A 16,478-nucleotide genomic window follows, 5' to 3' on the forward strand; every position below is an offset into this window, starting at 1 on the left:
TTTGTATACATTTTTTTTTTGTAAAAACATATATATATATATATATATATATATATATATATATATATATATATATATATATATATATATATATATATATTAAACAACTATTTTATAATAAACACATTTGTATTCAAACACGTTTATATATAAAATTTATACAAACACGTATTTTATAAAAATATAGTCAAGCACGTTTTATAAACAAATGTATACAAACATGTTTTTATAAATAAAAATATATATAAACATGTTTTTGATAAAAAAAACATCATTATAGAAGTAATTATTGACAATTAAATTATCATTCTAAATGTATACTATAAATAATAGTTATATAAGAATTAATACCATAAAATATTAACTCATATTCAAAATGCAAAAGGAATTTTGATCACAGATAAAAAATATGCGTCTTCAAATTAAAAACAAAACTCATTGTCATACAATTTTTTTTTTCAACCGACACAATATTATATTTTTGTTTTAAACCCAAAATAATCTATCAAAATGGGTTAATTTTCAAGTTATAAGTTATCATCTTCCAAAGCAAATTAGATTTCACTGTTGGGGGTTTACATTTTCATTACCTTCGTGCAAAGTTGGGTGTCCAATCATACTTGTTACCGAATATAAATAATACCGAAAGAAACTATTCGCACACATCGTGTGACGCGGGTAAAAGGCTAGTGTGTGTGTGTATACACACACACATTTACTATGAAATAGGTGTTTGTATATATATATATATATATATATATATATATATATATATATATATTTATATTTATAAATATGTGTTTGTATACAAATGTATTTATAATTAAATAGTTGTTTGTATAGATTATTTTTTTTATAAATAGGTATTTCGTATTCAAAAAAGTTTTTTTAAAAAAAGTGTTTATATATAAAATATAAGATTTTTTATGTGAAAATATGTTTTTTTTGTATAAATATGATTTTGTTAAAGGAAAAACATATTCGAATTTCCTTTTTTGAGAAAAAATGTTGTAAAAAAACTACAGTTATGATGAACTCATAACAAAATTCTGAAATCTAGGCCAAAAGGGTAAAATTTGGATCAAATTTGTAATAAATTTAAAATATAGGCCAAAAATGTAAATTTTGGACCAAATTTGTAATAAGATTTGAAATTTGAGTCAAAAGTGTAATTTTTGAAATTAGATTACCTTTTGAGTAGGTAAAATGTTAAGTTTAATACGGTTTTTGAAACTTAATTGAATAAAAGAAATAGACAAAATTGCAAAAATGGTCCATATAGTATGCAATTTTTTGGAGTTTTAGTCCAAACCACGACTTTTTTGGATTTGTGGTCATTTTGGAGTCGTTTTTATGTGAAAATAGTCTCTCCGAAAATTGAAATGACTATAATACCATTGGGGTATTTATTTTTCATTTTTCTTAAAATTTAATATTTATTTATTTAACAATTATAAAAATAATAGAGGACCCACCTCTCTCTCTCTCTTGGAATTTGTAAAAGTCAACATTCCCCATTGAAGAGGTGCAGGAAATTCTTTCTCTCTGAACCAGATTGGAGGTACGCTGGAAGAGTGAAAGAGACTGAAATGGGTGTTTGTTCTTGAGATAAGTCGTTGCTCCTATAAACCACCCTTCCCTCACCATTGTTGGACCAAAAACCACCACCACCTCACTTCTCCCCCTTTCCTCTCGTTGAATTCTGTCAAGAACCGAAGAGGGAACCAAGAGTGGCCAAGAACTGCCACCCTTGACCACCCACTGCCACCGGGAACCACCAGAAGTCGCCGCTAGCATCCACCATCGTGTTCCCTTGGGCTGCCAACGCAAACCACATCCACCCATTACCACCGTTGTTGTCGGAAACATCCTTCCCGACCCCTCCTCTCATCACCAACTCATAACTCGTCGGAACAAAAAGAAAAACGGAACAGCAGAAGGCCACCGGAGCAGGCTCCTGCCACATACTGCCGCCGCTCGTCACTGTAGTCCAGCCACCACCTTCTTCATTGTAGTAGAATCTACCCCCAAATCCCCACATTCTCCACCGTTTTGATTCCTGATCCCTCTTTAGAAAACAATTTAAAGATAAAATTGAACAATTATACTAACAAGAACAACAACCGATTACTTAAAGGTACAAACTCTGCCAGAGAGAGATATAGAGAGAGAGAGAGAGGCATATGAACGAGGTTTGGGTCGCCGGTGGGTTTACACAGGAGAGAGAGAGAGAGAGAGAGAGAGAGAGAGAGAGAGAGAGAGAGAGAGAGAGAGAGAGAGAGAGAGAGAGAGAGAGAGAGAGAGGCCCCAAATTAGGTAATTATTTTATTTTTCATTTAAATTAAATAGAAAAAACATAAAAAAAAATATATCAGAAGGGCATAATAGTCTTTTCAGTTTACCGAGGGACTAAAAACGCAAAGAAACTAGCTCAAAATGACCACCAATCCAAAAAAGTCATGGTTTGGACTAAAACCCAAAAATTTGCATACCACAGAGACATTTTTGCAATTTTGTCAAATAAATATAAAGACTAAATCAAAAAACAGTGTGGTTACTGGTTAGGTCTAGAAGAGTTGGGCCCTTTAGCCATATTTATATCTAGAAGAGCGACTCTTTAGCGGCAGAGTGAACCCCTAACTAGCGATCGAAAACGTCGTCGTACGAACCATCGCATCGGCGAAATAATAAGTAAGCATCGACCTTAGTTTGGCTTGCAGAAATCGAAGAAAAGAGGAGGGAGAGAGAAAGGGTTTTAGGGTTCCATTTTAGCAAGAGATCTCCAGTCCTGTAAAGGGAGATGAGTACGTATAATTACGTTGTCACGGCTCACAAGCCAACGAATGTCACTCATTCATGCGTCGGCAATTTCACTGGCCCTCAAGAACTCAATCTTATTATCGCGTAAGTTTTCCTCTTTGTATTTTGGGTTTCACCTCGTAAATTTCGTTGAAATTCGTAGTGGTTATGAAAATCTGCTAAAGATTGCGTGTTATGGATTGGGCGCTGAAAATTGAGCTATTATGTGTGAAACTTGATGATTCTTTGAGGAAAATTAATCATATTAGAGCTCTCGTTAATGTTCTGTTGAAAATTTCCATGAAAAAGATGTAATTACTGCTTAAGAGGCTGAAAAACGACAAGCGTGTTTTACTTGCAAAAAGATCATGGTAGAAGATTAATTCAGATTGGGACATGGGGAGTATATTCTTTTAACTAGGTTTGCTCTCGAGTATTTATAGTCCTTTATAGGTGATACTGAGCTTCGGTCAACATCTTTAGTTGCTCTGAGATATATGGAGCTGTACGCTAACAAACAATTACCTAGGAGATAATAGACATGGTGGGAAGAAAGGAGCCATTTGCTGTTAATTTTGAAAACAAGGTTTAAATATATACAGAATACGTGTATCTGTACATATTTGTGTCTATGTGTATATAAATACATGTGTATTGGTTTTCCATTTGATCAGTAATGGGATTGACCTAACAATTCAAAGTTTATCATTGGGAAATTAAGAGGGAGAATGTAGGCTGGGAATTTATTGTGTGAAATTGATGTCACAACCTTTTTTTCCCAATTACTTTTTGGTAAAATTGGACTTCTGAATTGCATAATCTTATGAATCATTTTTGTTCACCTTCATTTGTTCCAGGAAATGTACACGTATCGAGATTCATTTACTTACTCCTCAAGGCCTGCAGGTGGATTTATACATACATTTTTTTTTCTCTAATCACTGTGCATCCAAAGTTTATGTCTGCAACTATGATATAATTCTGAATTTGATTTTATGCAGCCTATGTTGGATGTGCCAATATACGGAAGAATTGCAACACTAGAACTTTTCAGACCTCACGTGAGTCAATTAATTCATAGTTTTCAAAGAAAGATATTATAACATTTTTTTTCTTGCATCATTCATACCATGATTTTATGTATATATTTGCTTTATTGAAGGGTGAAACACAAGACCTTCTGTTTATTGCAACAGAAAGATACAAGTTTTGTGTTCTTCAGTGGGATGCTGATGCAAATGAGGTTCTTACAAGGTTTGGACCTAGAACAAAGTTATATTATTCTCAAAAACACATTCAGAATCTTACAAACTTGTTTATGATCTTTATAGAGCAATGGGTGACGTGTCAGATCGAATAGGAAGACCTACAGACAATGGCCAGGTACATATTGAGTTTGAATCATACTTATATGAGTATATCTTGCAATGTATTATCTTTCTTCCCACTTGTTTGATATTTGTAGATAGGCATAATTGACCCAGACTGCAGACTCATTGGACTCCATCTGTATGATGGATTATTCAAGGTATTTGCTTGCATATCTTTTTGATTTTTGAGGTTATTTAGCTTTTCAAGTCCACTTAGAAACCAGTACTACTCTTTTCTTCAGGTCATTCCATTCGATAACAAAGGACAGCTCAAAGAAGCTTTCAACATCAGGCTTGAAGAACTTCAAGTTTTGGATATCAAATTTCTCTATGGTTGTCCAAAGCCTACAATTGTTGTTCTTTATCAGGTTAACTTGCAATCAAATCCTTCATGTTGTTTCATTATTTACTTCCTTCTTATATTCAATCTTTTGGGGAGCTCTCTTTTCTTGCCTAAATGATAGAAATAACAATAAAAAAAGAATTTGGTACAAATGTAATACCTTTTCTATCTCTTGGTTTCAGGATAACAAAGATGCTCGCCATGTAAAAACATATGAGGTTTCTTTAAAAGATAAAGACTTTGTTGAAGGTCCATGGTCTCAGAACAATCTTGATAATGGCGCTGATTTGCTGATACCAGTTCCACCACCTTTTTGTGGTGTATTAATCATTGGGGAAGAGACAATTGTGTACTGCAGTGCCTCTGCTTTTAAAGCAATACCAATTAGACCTGTAACTCAAACAATCTTTTCTTTTCTTCTCTTTTAATCATTTGATGTTAATATTTGAGGCTAAATATACAAAATGGCAACATATTTTCATTTTTAACTGATGCATTGTGTCATGAACTTGCATTGTAGTCTATTACTAGAGCATATGGAAGGGTGGATGCAGATGGTTCCAGATATTTACTTGGTGACCATAGTGGCCTTCTTCACTTGCTTGTCATTGCCCATGAGAAAGAAAAGTGAGTTATAACTTATAATTCTACTTTTTGTCATATATACCATTAAATAGAGTTCCCAATTGTTCTAAAAGACACCCTTTCTCTTCATTGTTTTAGAGTTACTGGACTTAAAATTGAGCTTCTAGGGGAAACTTCTATAGCATCAACTATATCATATCTTGATAATGCTTTCGTGTATGTTGGCTCAAGCTATGGAGATTCCCAGGTATGTAAAAACTTTCATCACATAAAAATATCATATCAAGATCAATAATGTCAAATGCTAATGTAATTTAACATTTTATTTTTTTACTTATTGCAGCTTATTAAGTTGAATCTCCAACCTGATCCAAAAGGCTCTTATGTGGAAGTTCTAGAAAGGTATGTCAACTTGGGTCCAATTGTTGACTTTTGTGTGGTTGACTTAGAGAGACAAGGTCAAGGGCAAGTTGTTACTTGCTCAGGAGCATATAAAGATGGTTCCCTTCGCATTGTTAGAAATGGAATTGGGATAAACGAACAGGTAAAGATTAAAGAAAATCTTTTTTTAGTAATACACCAATACTTTATTAAGTTTGATTATTTAAAAAACTCCATTTTTAGGCCTCTGTGGAGCTACAAGGTATCAAAGGAATGTGGTCACTAAGATCAGCAACAGACGACATTTATGACACATTTTTGGTTGTTAGCTTCATCAGTGAGACACGAATATTGGCAATGAATTTAGAGGATGAATTAGAGGAAACTGAGATTGAAGGTTTTTGTTCTCAAGTACAAACATTATTCTGTCATGATGCTATCCATAATCAACTTGTTCAGGTATAATTATCTAAATTTTTTGGTATTATATTTATACCCCATTTAATTAAAATTTCATTCTTTCAGGTTACTTCAAGCTCAGTGAGACTGGTGAGTTCAAGTTCAGGAGAGCTACGAAACGAATGGCATGCTCCCAATGACTACTCTATAAATGTCGCCACTGCCAATGCTACTCAGGTATAACCAAGGGTATTTTGGTCTTTTTATAAATAAGTTTGACTAATCTTTTTTTAATTTCCATAACAGGTGCTATTGGCTACTAGAGGTGGCCATCTGGTTTACCTTGAAATTGGTGATGGTGTGTTGGTAGAAAAAAAGCACGCAGAACTGAAATATGATATCTCATGTCTTGATATAAACCCCATTGGTGAAAATCCAAATTATAGTAATCTTGCTGCAGTTGGGATGTGGACTGATATTAGTGTCAAGATATTTTCACTACCCGATTTAAATCTCATCACTGAAGAACATCTAGGTGGCGAAATAATACCGCGTTCTGTTCTTCTTTGTGCCTTTGAAGGGGTATGAATATGATTCTCATCTCATCTTCATCTTCATCTATGAGGGCAAATTTGTATATAACTTTTTTAATGTTTAATTACAGATACCTTACTTGTTGTGTGCACTTGGAGATGGACATCTTTTGAACTTTTTACTCAACACAAGCACAGGGGAATTAACAGACAGGAAAAAGGTGTCACTTGGGACACAACCAATAACTTTGAGGACATTTTCATCAAAGAGTACAACTCATGTTTTTGCAGCCTCTGATAGACCAACAGTTATATACAGCAGTAATAAAAAATTACTCTACAGCAATGTGAACCTGAAAGAAGTCAGTCACATGTGCCCTTTCAACTCTGCTGCTTTTCCTGACAGGTGATTGATTGATTATCTTTTCTCTTTAGTTTTTATGTTTTTGTATTATCTTAACATGGTTATTTTGTTTCTTTAACAGTCTTGCTATTGCAAAAGAGGGTGAGTTGACAATTGGCACAATCGATGATATTCAGAAGCTTCATATTCGGTCAATTCCTCTTGGAGAACATGCAAGGCGCATCTGTCATCAAGAACAATCTCGGACATTTGCAATATGTAGTTTGAAGTACAATCAATCAAGCACAGAAGATTCTGAGATGCATTTTATCCGGTTGTTGGATGATCAAACATTTGATTTCATATCAACTTACTCACTTGACCAATTTGAGTATGGATGTTCTATTTTGAATTGCTCTTTCTCAGATGATAATAATGCATATTACTGTGTTGGGACAGCTTATGTTATGCCAGAGGAAAATGAGCCAACAAAGGTACATACACATCATCACATTCCAACATTTTATCATTTTACAAGCACTTAAACTATTTATTTTTTGTAGGGGCGTATATTGGTGTTTATGGTTGAAGATAGGAAGCTACAGCTAGTAGCTGAGAAAGAAACCAAAGGCGCTGTTTACTCTTTAAATGCTTTCAATGGAAAACTCCTTGCTGCTATAAATCAAAAAATCCAGCTCTACAAATGGATGCTCCGTGACGATGGGACCCGCGAATTACAATCCGAATGTGGACACCATGGCCACATTCTTGCTCTTTATGTACAAACTCGTGGGGATTTCATTGTTGTTGGTGATCTCATGAAATCAATCTCACTCTTAATATACAAGGTACATTATAACTTATAATATTTATATTAAGTAAAAAAACAAGTAGCTTACGAGATTAAGTGTATGATTTTCAGCATGAAGAAGGTGCGATAGAGGAGCGGGCCCGCGACTACAATGCGAATTGGATGTCGGCGGTTGAGATTTTGGACGATGATATTTACCTGGGAGCTGAAAACAACTTTAACCTTTTTACGGTCCGTAAAAACAGCGAAGGAGCTACGGATGAAGAACGGGGGCGTTTAGAAGTGGTGGGTGAGTATCATTTGGGTGAATTTGTGAACCGCTTCCAACATGGATCACTTGTGATGCGTCTTCCTGATTCGGATGTGGGGAAAATTCCGACTATAATCTTTGGAACTGTGAATGGTGTGATTGGTGTTATTGCTTCGCTTCCTCAAGATCAGTATGTGTTTATGGAGAGGCTTCAGACGAATTTGAGGAAGGTGATAAAAGGGGTTGGGGGGTTGAGTCATGAACAATGGAGGTCGTTTTATAGTGAGAAGAAGACTGTGGATTCAAGGAATTTCTTGGATGGGGATTTGATTGAGTCGTTTCTTGATCTTGGAAGGAGTAGAATGGAGGAGATTTCTAAGGTTATGAGTGTTTCGGTTGAGGAACTTATGAAGAGAGTAGAAGAGTTGACTAGGTTGCATTAATGAAATAAGTTTGTTTGAAAACTTTGATATGGAATGTTGCTATTTCTTTTTTAATGTTGGTTTGTATTTTGTGATCATGTTGCATAATGGAAATGAAAAGAGAGTATGGTGTTGGTGTTAAAATTTATCTTTTGCTTTTGTTTTTTTATGGTAATATAGTTGTATACGAGTTGGGCCCAGTTTGGAATTGTTGGGTTAATGGTTTGGTTTGGTTTGGTTTGCTTAGATGGACCTAACTGGATAAGCTTTTTAGGGAAACTTTTTACCATGAGGATTAAGTGACCATTTGAACTGTTATTTTAGCTATATGTATATCTTCATGGATTATGAAGAGCTTTTTTTGAGTTTGTTGACCTTTATTGATTCTCTCTCTTTTTTTTTTTATTCCTTACATGAATATGATAGATTTAATGTGATAAAATACCGATTAGAAAGATAGATAGATGACAGCACATGTAAAACAACTCGTTCTTATATTAGTTTGTTGTTGATTTCAACTTGTATAATTCCCTGATTCCCACCCCATTTTTGGCAACGCAGTCGGCTAAAAGGAGTGTCAGCCAAAACCTATGCAATAGGTTTGAAAGAGTTCACGTCATGGAATCATAATTCAAGCGATCCAAATCGAAGATAAGAGGAATACATGACTTGAAGTTGGCGATGTTGTATTTCAAACTTGATAGACAAACCATTTGGTGATTAGTATTGTGAACTAATATTGAATAGCTAGTGTCAAATAATAAATTCTATTATTATTATTTAATTACTAAGTTTTGTCTAGAAACCAATTTGATCATTCGCGATCATATATGATTGTAAGAAATATAGAAGAAGACTGTCTCATTGTCAGATGAATTAAAAAGATGAGACAAAAGTTAAAACCCTACCTGGAAGTTGCAGATTCCTTACAGTAGCTACAAGAAATAACTCATGTCCTTAAAAGTTGTTATGAGCTCTGATGGCTATAAACTGCACCATAGAACCCTGAGATTTAACGCATTTATCATTCATTCCAACAACAATGTAACAACCGATAAACACAAAACGAATACTCAGAAAACATGAAGTCTACATTGCAAAGAGAGAGCAGAGAAGGCCACAATTTTAAAGCGTGAATAAATGAGATGAGACCTAAAAGGTCTTATTCATACTAACACGAAAAACCTATAATCCCCAAACAAGTGATGCCATAGTGTCTATCAAGATTGAGAGAGTTTGTCATGGTGATGTAGACGTAAAGAAGCTTATGAGGAGGATATAATGAGAGGAGAGTCGATGACAACTAAGGTTGAAGAGAAAGTTAAGATTTTAGAGAGATTGTATGGAAAGAGGATTTTGCTATGATACTATGAAAATTGTTATTTTTTAATAATCAATCATCTATCATTAAATATAATAAATAGAAGCTTAAATATAATAAATAGAAGCTTAAAATGGTGATTGTTTGACGTTTAAATTTCAATCAAACTCTAAAATGATGGGTTTAGGGGCCTTCATATTTGATGCCAACACAAATATTCTAAATTTGAAGGACAGTTGAAATATTATTGGCCAACAAAACACAAAGATAGTGTAATATGTCGAATAGTTGTAATCGGCCTAGTGACACCTTCAAATTCAAACCCAATATACTTTTAAGTGACCCATGATCCTCAAACTCCTTCTATCCTCAAATAATGAAATCATTGAAAATACAATAATACATTTTAAAATATAAAAACTAATATTTCTAATAATATACAACCTGAGTCTTTGTTAAATCTAAGGTTCTAAATAAAGTTAGGTGTGACTGGATGACAATGTCAAACCTCAAGCTTTTACGAGTCGTGAGTAACCATATCGTTTGTAAAACGTGACTTAAGACAACAACTTTATACATAGTTAATAATTATATATATATTCTAATATTATTCATTTTTATATACATATATGACTTAAGGAGACATTTTGTTAAAACATGACATCAAATACAAACCTTGAAACCATGATAAAACCATGTCGATCTTTTAGAACCTTGGTTAAAACCAATGTAGCTTTACACCTTATAGACATAAAAAGTAACAAGTTGCATAATATTATGTTTTCATATCATTATGAAAATTTTCTTAGTTAAGACCTAATAAAAATATATCCAAACGGCATATGACTTATTTATTAAAATGTAACATTAAACTTTTGTCAAATACTATTTAAAGAAAATTTTACAAACATATTAAAAGGAAGTTGATATTTCCATTTAGATTTTTGATTTATATATTTAAAAATAAGATAGATTTGACTTTTATATATTTATTCTAATTGAAATAAAAATAATAATGAGAAATATAAAAATCAAATAAGCTAAGTTGATGAATCAAAAACATAATAGAAATATCACCTCTCATTAAAGGTGAAAATGAGTCCAAACCCAACCCAAATGGACTCGAATCGGAAAACCTGAAAACGTGGTTAGAATTGAAAATCGGACTGGTATATAGGAACCAATTCTAGTCTTGTTCCAGATACGAGACCAGCTAAAATGGGTCTAGAACCGGAAATGTCAAAGTGGTAGGGTAGAACCGGGTTTCAGGTTTTAGAAACAGAAAACCATAAGTCTTTGGTACTTTCAACTTGTATAGGGGTTGTTTTGTATTTTTAACTTGTAATCAGGTGATATTTTGTATTTTTATTTTTTATTTGTAATGATAGTTGTTTTGTACTTTTAACTTGTATAGGGCCTGTTTGGTATTTATTATTATTATTATTATTTGAGGCCTTTAAACTATTGGGTTGGCTCCCATACTCACTAAACTCAGACCCACTATATATGATACATGTTTTAGGCTTAAAGTGATACGCGATGTCCAAACTAGTTTAACATATACCGTTTCTAACAAGTTTTGATTCCAAACTGGGTTTACGGGTTTGAAGCTCGTCCCTACCTCAATAGGATTAATAAATAAATAAATAAATAAATAAAACTAGTACCAATCTTGGTCAAAGATATTGGGCCATGTTTTTGAATCTTAGAACTTTTTTAATAAAATAACATGAATGCACAGATTCGGTCGTTTTCATTATAATTTTCAAAAACGACATTCGTCTATAAAGTATTTAATATAAAATTAAAAATTAATGATTTTTCGTCCCAAAATAAAATAATAATCATTTAAAGTTTGACCCTACATTCATAAATTTTGTTTAGAGTTCTTTGAACAACTTTAGCAACCCTATCTTTTCCCAAAAAAGAATAACATCAGCAACCCTCTGAAAATTTTGGATTTTATATTGATTGCATAAGCAGTGACGCAACTGATTTTTACAGCTTGTAAAATTCATTGACCCAGCAAAATTTGGTGGTGTAGTTAATTGTTCGAGATATTTTAATAATATATATAGAAAAAGTACGTATGCAATTTACCATTTTCCGATTTTTTTTTAAGAACTAGAAGCTTTGTTTTATAAACTTGATAACCTTTTTAAATATAAAAAGAGAAATTAAATATCCTCCTACTTATCTTCCTACCAATGTTAAATGATGACAAGTTGATTAAAATATTATTAAAAAAATTAAATAGGACACATGTTATCATTTGACATGGATAGGAAGAAATTGTAGGAAGATATTTAATTTCTCAAAAAGAGAAATTGAGTAATCTTTTCTATATAAATGAATAATTTTATAACAATAACCTATTTTTTATAAATTTTTTAAATTGACCACTTACTTTGGAATATAGTATTCCGAAGTAAGTGGGTTTATTCCGGAGTGGGCGGTTGTTGGTAGATTTCGAGTCCAAAATCTGATACACGTACGTTCTGGACTGAAAAAGTGTATTCCAGAATATCGTATTTAAGAATAGTCATGTTCATTCCGGAGTTGGTGATGGTTGGTAGGTAGGGGTGTGCAAAAAACCGCATAAACCGCACAAACCGCCCACACCGCACCAAACCGCACCGCATAATGCAGTTTAGAATTTCGCGGTGCGGTTTGCGGTTTATAGTTACCAAACCGCGGTTCAAACCGTACCGCGTCATGTATATATATATATATATATATATATATATATATATATATATATATATATATATATATATATATATATATATATATATATATATATATTAAAGTTTCCAATCACCAAATACTTCATACTGTCCAATAACTTTTTTCTATATCACGATGGTTAAATATGGTAATTAAAGACTTAAAAGACTATGATATCAAATTTCATAAGTCATAACAACTTAGCAAAACATTATGTCGTTTTTTTGTTTGCAATATCTATGCCTTTTAAAGGGTATGCAATATAATTAATAAATTTTGAAAGTGTTTAAATAGAATAAATAACAGCCAAAGTTATAAATTGAAACAACTTATCAAACCGCATAAACCGCACATAAACCGCACAAACCGCCCGCATGAAACCGCACCGCATAATGCGGTTTAGAGCTTTTATGGCGCGGTTTGCGGTTTCCAAAGAACTCAAACCGTATGTGCGGTGCGGTTTGCAGTTTCAACTCTAAACCGCACCAAACCGCACCGCGAACACCCCTATTGGTAGGTATCGGATCCGGAATCTAACTTTATACATTTAGGACTGATAAAGTCTATTTCGTAGGGGTGAGCAAACCCAAACCAAGAAACCTGTAACACCTGGTTCCTGGTACGTATTCTTTTATCAAATCTTTAAATGTTTAGCATTTTAGGTCTTGGACTCGGCGAGTTGAAGGACCAACTCGCCGAGTAGAAGCGGGATGAGACGCGGGGTTTAAGTGATGTACTCGGCGAGTCGGGTCCCCGGACTCGGCGAGTAGACCCTGTTTGGACAAAAACCCTAATTCAGGGGTGTGCACCCTATTTAAACACCTTAACTCGGCCTCCTTCGTCCCATTTACTCCCAGAAGACCCCCCATAGCAAACCCTAGCCGTTATTGAAGAGTTTTAAGGCATTTAGAGTGATCTTGGTGATTTTGGTGGTTCAAGGAAGAAGGAAAAGCTTGAAGGATCAAGAGGAGGCTAGAGGGATTCAGTTGTGAGCATCATTTGCAGTCTTCAGAAGGTATAAAGTCTATACCTTGCTCTTTCATTTGTTAGATCCCTCTTTGGGAAGATTTAGGGCTTTTATGAGCCATTTTGGTAGCCAACCATGTTTGCAAACGTGGTTGGGGGTTTGAGCTTCTGAATGACATCATTCAGAGAGTCACTAGGCAGATTTGGGTTGCTTTTGCACCCATGAAAGGTTCCATGTGCCATATGAGCTTGTTTTATGTCCTTTTGAGCTCAAAGTCCCATGCAAGCACGTAAAGGTTGTAACTTTACGTGTTAGATCGATTGTAGAAGCTTGGATCTATCTTTTGATCAAAGGATGTACATCAGAAAGCAAAGATTTAGGGTATGGACGTGACCAACTCGGCGAGTCTAAGGGTTTTGCCCTTTCTGTTGAGGGTCAAAAGAACCCAGTTGAGTGTGGAAAGGTTTTAAGGGGGTCCCAGGGAGTGACCCAACGTTCTGGACTAAGCCATTGTGCTGGAAGTTCATGGGACTCGGCGAGTGCATGAACGGACTCGACGAGTCCAAGGCAATCTCCTTAGAACTCGACGAGTTGTTCATCAACTCGGCGAGTTGAGGACAGATCTGGTTCATCAGATAAAGGACAACTCGACGAGTTGTTCATCAACTCGGCGAGTCGGATGAGTTTTCATGGGGCGTTCGAATGAGAGAAGAACTCGTCGAGTTGACGGCCCAACTCGACGAGTAGGGTCACGGATGAGGACGAGTAGAGAGTGAGGGACTCGGCGAGTTGACGGCCCAACTCGGCGAGTCGGGTCAACTGGAAGTTGACTTTGACTTTGACTTTGACTTGACTTGGTTGGGGGTAAATGGTCATTTTACCCTAAGTATAGAGATCAGTTTCTAACTGAGTGTTTATGGGGTTTGTAGCCGGAGGATTTCCGGAGCAGCAGCGGACGGAGGTTTCCCGCACAGATTATCAGCAGCCACTTGTATGAGGTGAGTTACCTTCCAGTAGCGGTGGGTCTACGGCCACAATGCCGGCCCACCAGTAGGAGTTGCATGATAGATGATTGTCTCTGTGATATTCATCTAGGGTTGTGACTACCTATGATATGTTATGTGCTAAAATGATATGACGCTATGTACTAGTGACGGTAGGGGGAGATAGTCCCCAGATTACCGGCCGATAGGGTCGAAGGGGCGGTCGTGCCCAGACATGCTAGATAGATTATGTGATAAATGTGTTATGTGGTAGTAGTAAGGGGGTGAAATAGTCCCCAGTACCCGGTCGAGAGGACCGAAGGGGAGACCAGCACCCAGATATGCTAGTCAGTACCCGGTCGAGAGGACCGAAGGGGAGACCAGCACCCATATATACTAGTCAGTACCCGGTCGAGAGGACCGAAGGGGAGGCCAGCTCCCATATATGCTAGACAGTATCCGGTCGAGAAGACCGAAGGGGTAGGTCGGGCACCCAGATATGTCGGACAATATATGTATGTTATGTAAGTGTATGGTATGTGGTACGATGAGGGAGCTCACTATGCTTTGTGCTTACATTTTATAGTTTTGTTTTCAGGTACCTCTTCGTCGAAGGGGAAAGAGCTGGCGCGGTAGCGGCACATCATACACACACATTGATTTCCGCATCATGAGTTATTCTGAGATTTGCACTCTGACATTATTATGTTTTTATAAAATGGTTTCCGGACACGCGACATTTTTATGAAATGATATGATCAGTGAATGTTTTATTTCTAATGTTTGCTAAGTATATATTTCAAAAATGAATTTTTTTTGGCTCGTATTTTGGGATGTTACAAGTTGGTATCAGAGCCCTGGTTTGAGGGATTCGGACACACCTTCGGGGGATGTCTGGACTCAAATCGAGGGATTAAAAGATTTTTTTATAAAGAAATGATTTTCTAAAGACTGAGTAAAAGAGTTTCGAGAAAGAACGAGGTGTGTGATGTGCGCGACCGGCCGAGCTCAAGTAAGTTTTCCCCAAAGTACCCATACAAGTTTATGTTATGATTATCAGTTTCAGTTTCAGTAGAACAGCATGCTAGAATAGGACTAAGGATCTAGGAATGATGTCTTATGTGCCTGCTTTATGTGTTCCAGCTTTATGAGAATTGCATGCTAGTACCGAGTAGACAGTAGTAGGATAGCCTGTTTAGGTTATGCCTGATAGTATGAGCTTAGCAGTGTATGCTAGTACAGATCAGTCGATATGATAGCCAGAGTAGTACATACATGATTATGTGTACTCAATGTCCGAATGCTGCTTGCTATGTGCTTTTAGGAGTTCTAGTTGTCTTTCACTAACTAGTAAACGAATATGTTAAGATACATATTGCAAGGACTAAATAATTTCAGAGGGTTGGGTCTAGCCCTATTTCGCAGCTCTCGTTTGAGTCCAACCGTTGTAGGGCAGGATCCCTCATTCGAAGAATTATCTAGTTTGAGTAATATGTAATAGTATTCGCAAGCTAGTTAGGGGAAGAAAGCAGGGACTTCTTATGCAGCTGAGGGCGGAGAGTGAGTTGGCGACTTCCTAGGGCGAGCCTAGGATGAGATTAGCATGAGATCAACAGTAGTAGTAGGGACTTGGTGGAGTCGAGGCAGTTCTTGAGGAAAGTACGGATAGATGTGGAAGGTAGTATGGGCCCGTACTACTGAAAGCAGAGGATCCGTACTTGAATTAAGGGAGGCTGAGGCGAGACCAGGAACCATGCAGTAGACGTGATCCCTTTAGGTGTATCAGTACCACTGACAGTTGTCGTTATGTATTGCAGAATGGTGGTACTACGCTCGAGGCCAGCAGTTGGCAGTTCAGGAGAGGGATCGGGTTCGGGATCAGGTTCCGAACCAATAGACGAGAGGCTACGCGAGTTCATCGCGTCAGAGATCACCAGAGGCATCCTTGATTCGACTCCCATTATCTTCGGGTCGATCAAGGAAGGGATAGTGGAGTTGATGGAGGATCGCCTCAGGGCATTCAGGAGCGACATGGCATCTGGCCAGTCAGGATGTCGCACACTGTCCTTCAAGGACTTCCGGGGCAGTGGTGCGCCGGATTTTCACGGGGCAAAGGACCCCATAGCTGCCAGGCGATGGATTGCAGACATTGAGTCTGCACAGTTGACTAGCTTCTGCCCCGAAGGGTCGAAGGTGAGATTTGCAGCAGGATGTTTGAGAGATCGAGCTAGGGATTGGTGGGAA

At 36.1% G+C, this 16,478-nt stretch overlaps 1 protein-coding gene across 1 annotated transcript; it reads left to right on the forward strand.

The window, feature by feature from the left end:
- The first annotated feature begins 2,617 nt into the window (after nucleotides 1-2,617).
- LOC145127862 (DNA damage-binding protein 1) lies at nucleotides 2,618-8,380 on the forward strand. The gene is made up of 18 exons (XM_079062986.1): nucleotides 2,618-2,904; nucleotides 3,657-3,705; nucleotides 3,801-3,860; nucleotides 3,962-4,053; nucleotides 4,131-4,182; nucleotides 4,265-4,327; nucleotides 4,412-4,537; nucleotides 4,695-4,904; nucleotides 5,033-5,139; nucleotides 5,236-5,344; nucleotides 5,441-5,641; nucleotides 5,722-5,937; nucleotides 6,004-6,114; nucleotides 6,184-6,459; nucleotides 6,542-6,816; nucleotides 6,896-7,247; nucleotides 7,317-7,601; nucleotides 7,676-8,380. The coding sequence occupies exons 1-18, from the start codon at nucleotides 2,801-2,803 to the stop codon at nucleotides 8,255-8,257; spliced, it is 3,270 nt and encodes a 1,089-aa protein (XP_078919112.1). The 5' UTR covers nucleotides 2,618-2,800; the 3' UTR covers nucleotides 8,258-8,380.
- Nucleotides 8,381-16,478: the final 8,098 nt, after the last annotated feature.

The sequence above is a fragment of the Lactuca virosa genome, chromosome 7 (assembly GCF_052849685.1).
Source record: "Lactuca virosa cultivar CGN04683 chromosome 7, Lactuca_virosa_CGN04683_v6, whole genome shotgun sequence".
Taxonomy (NCBI): domain Eukaryota; kingdom Viridiplantae; phylum Streptophyta; class Magnoliopsida; order Asterales; family Asteraceae; genus Lactuca; species Lactuca virosa.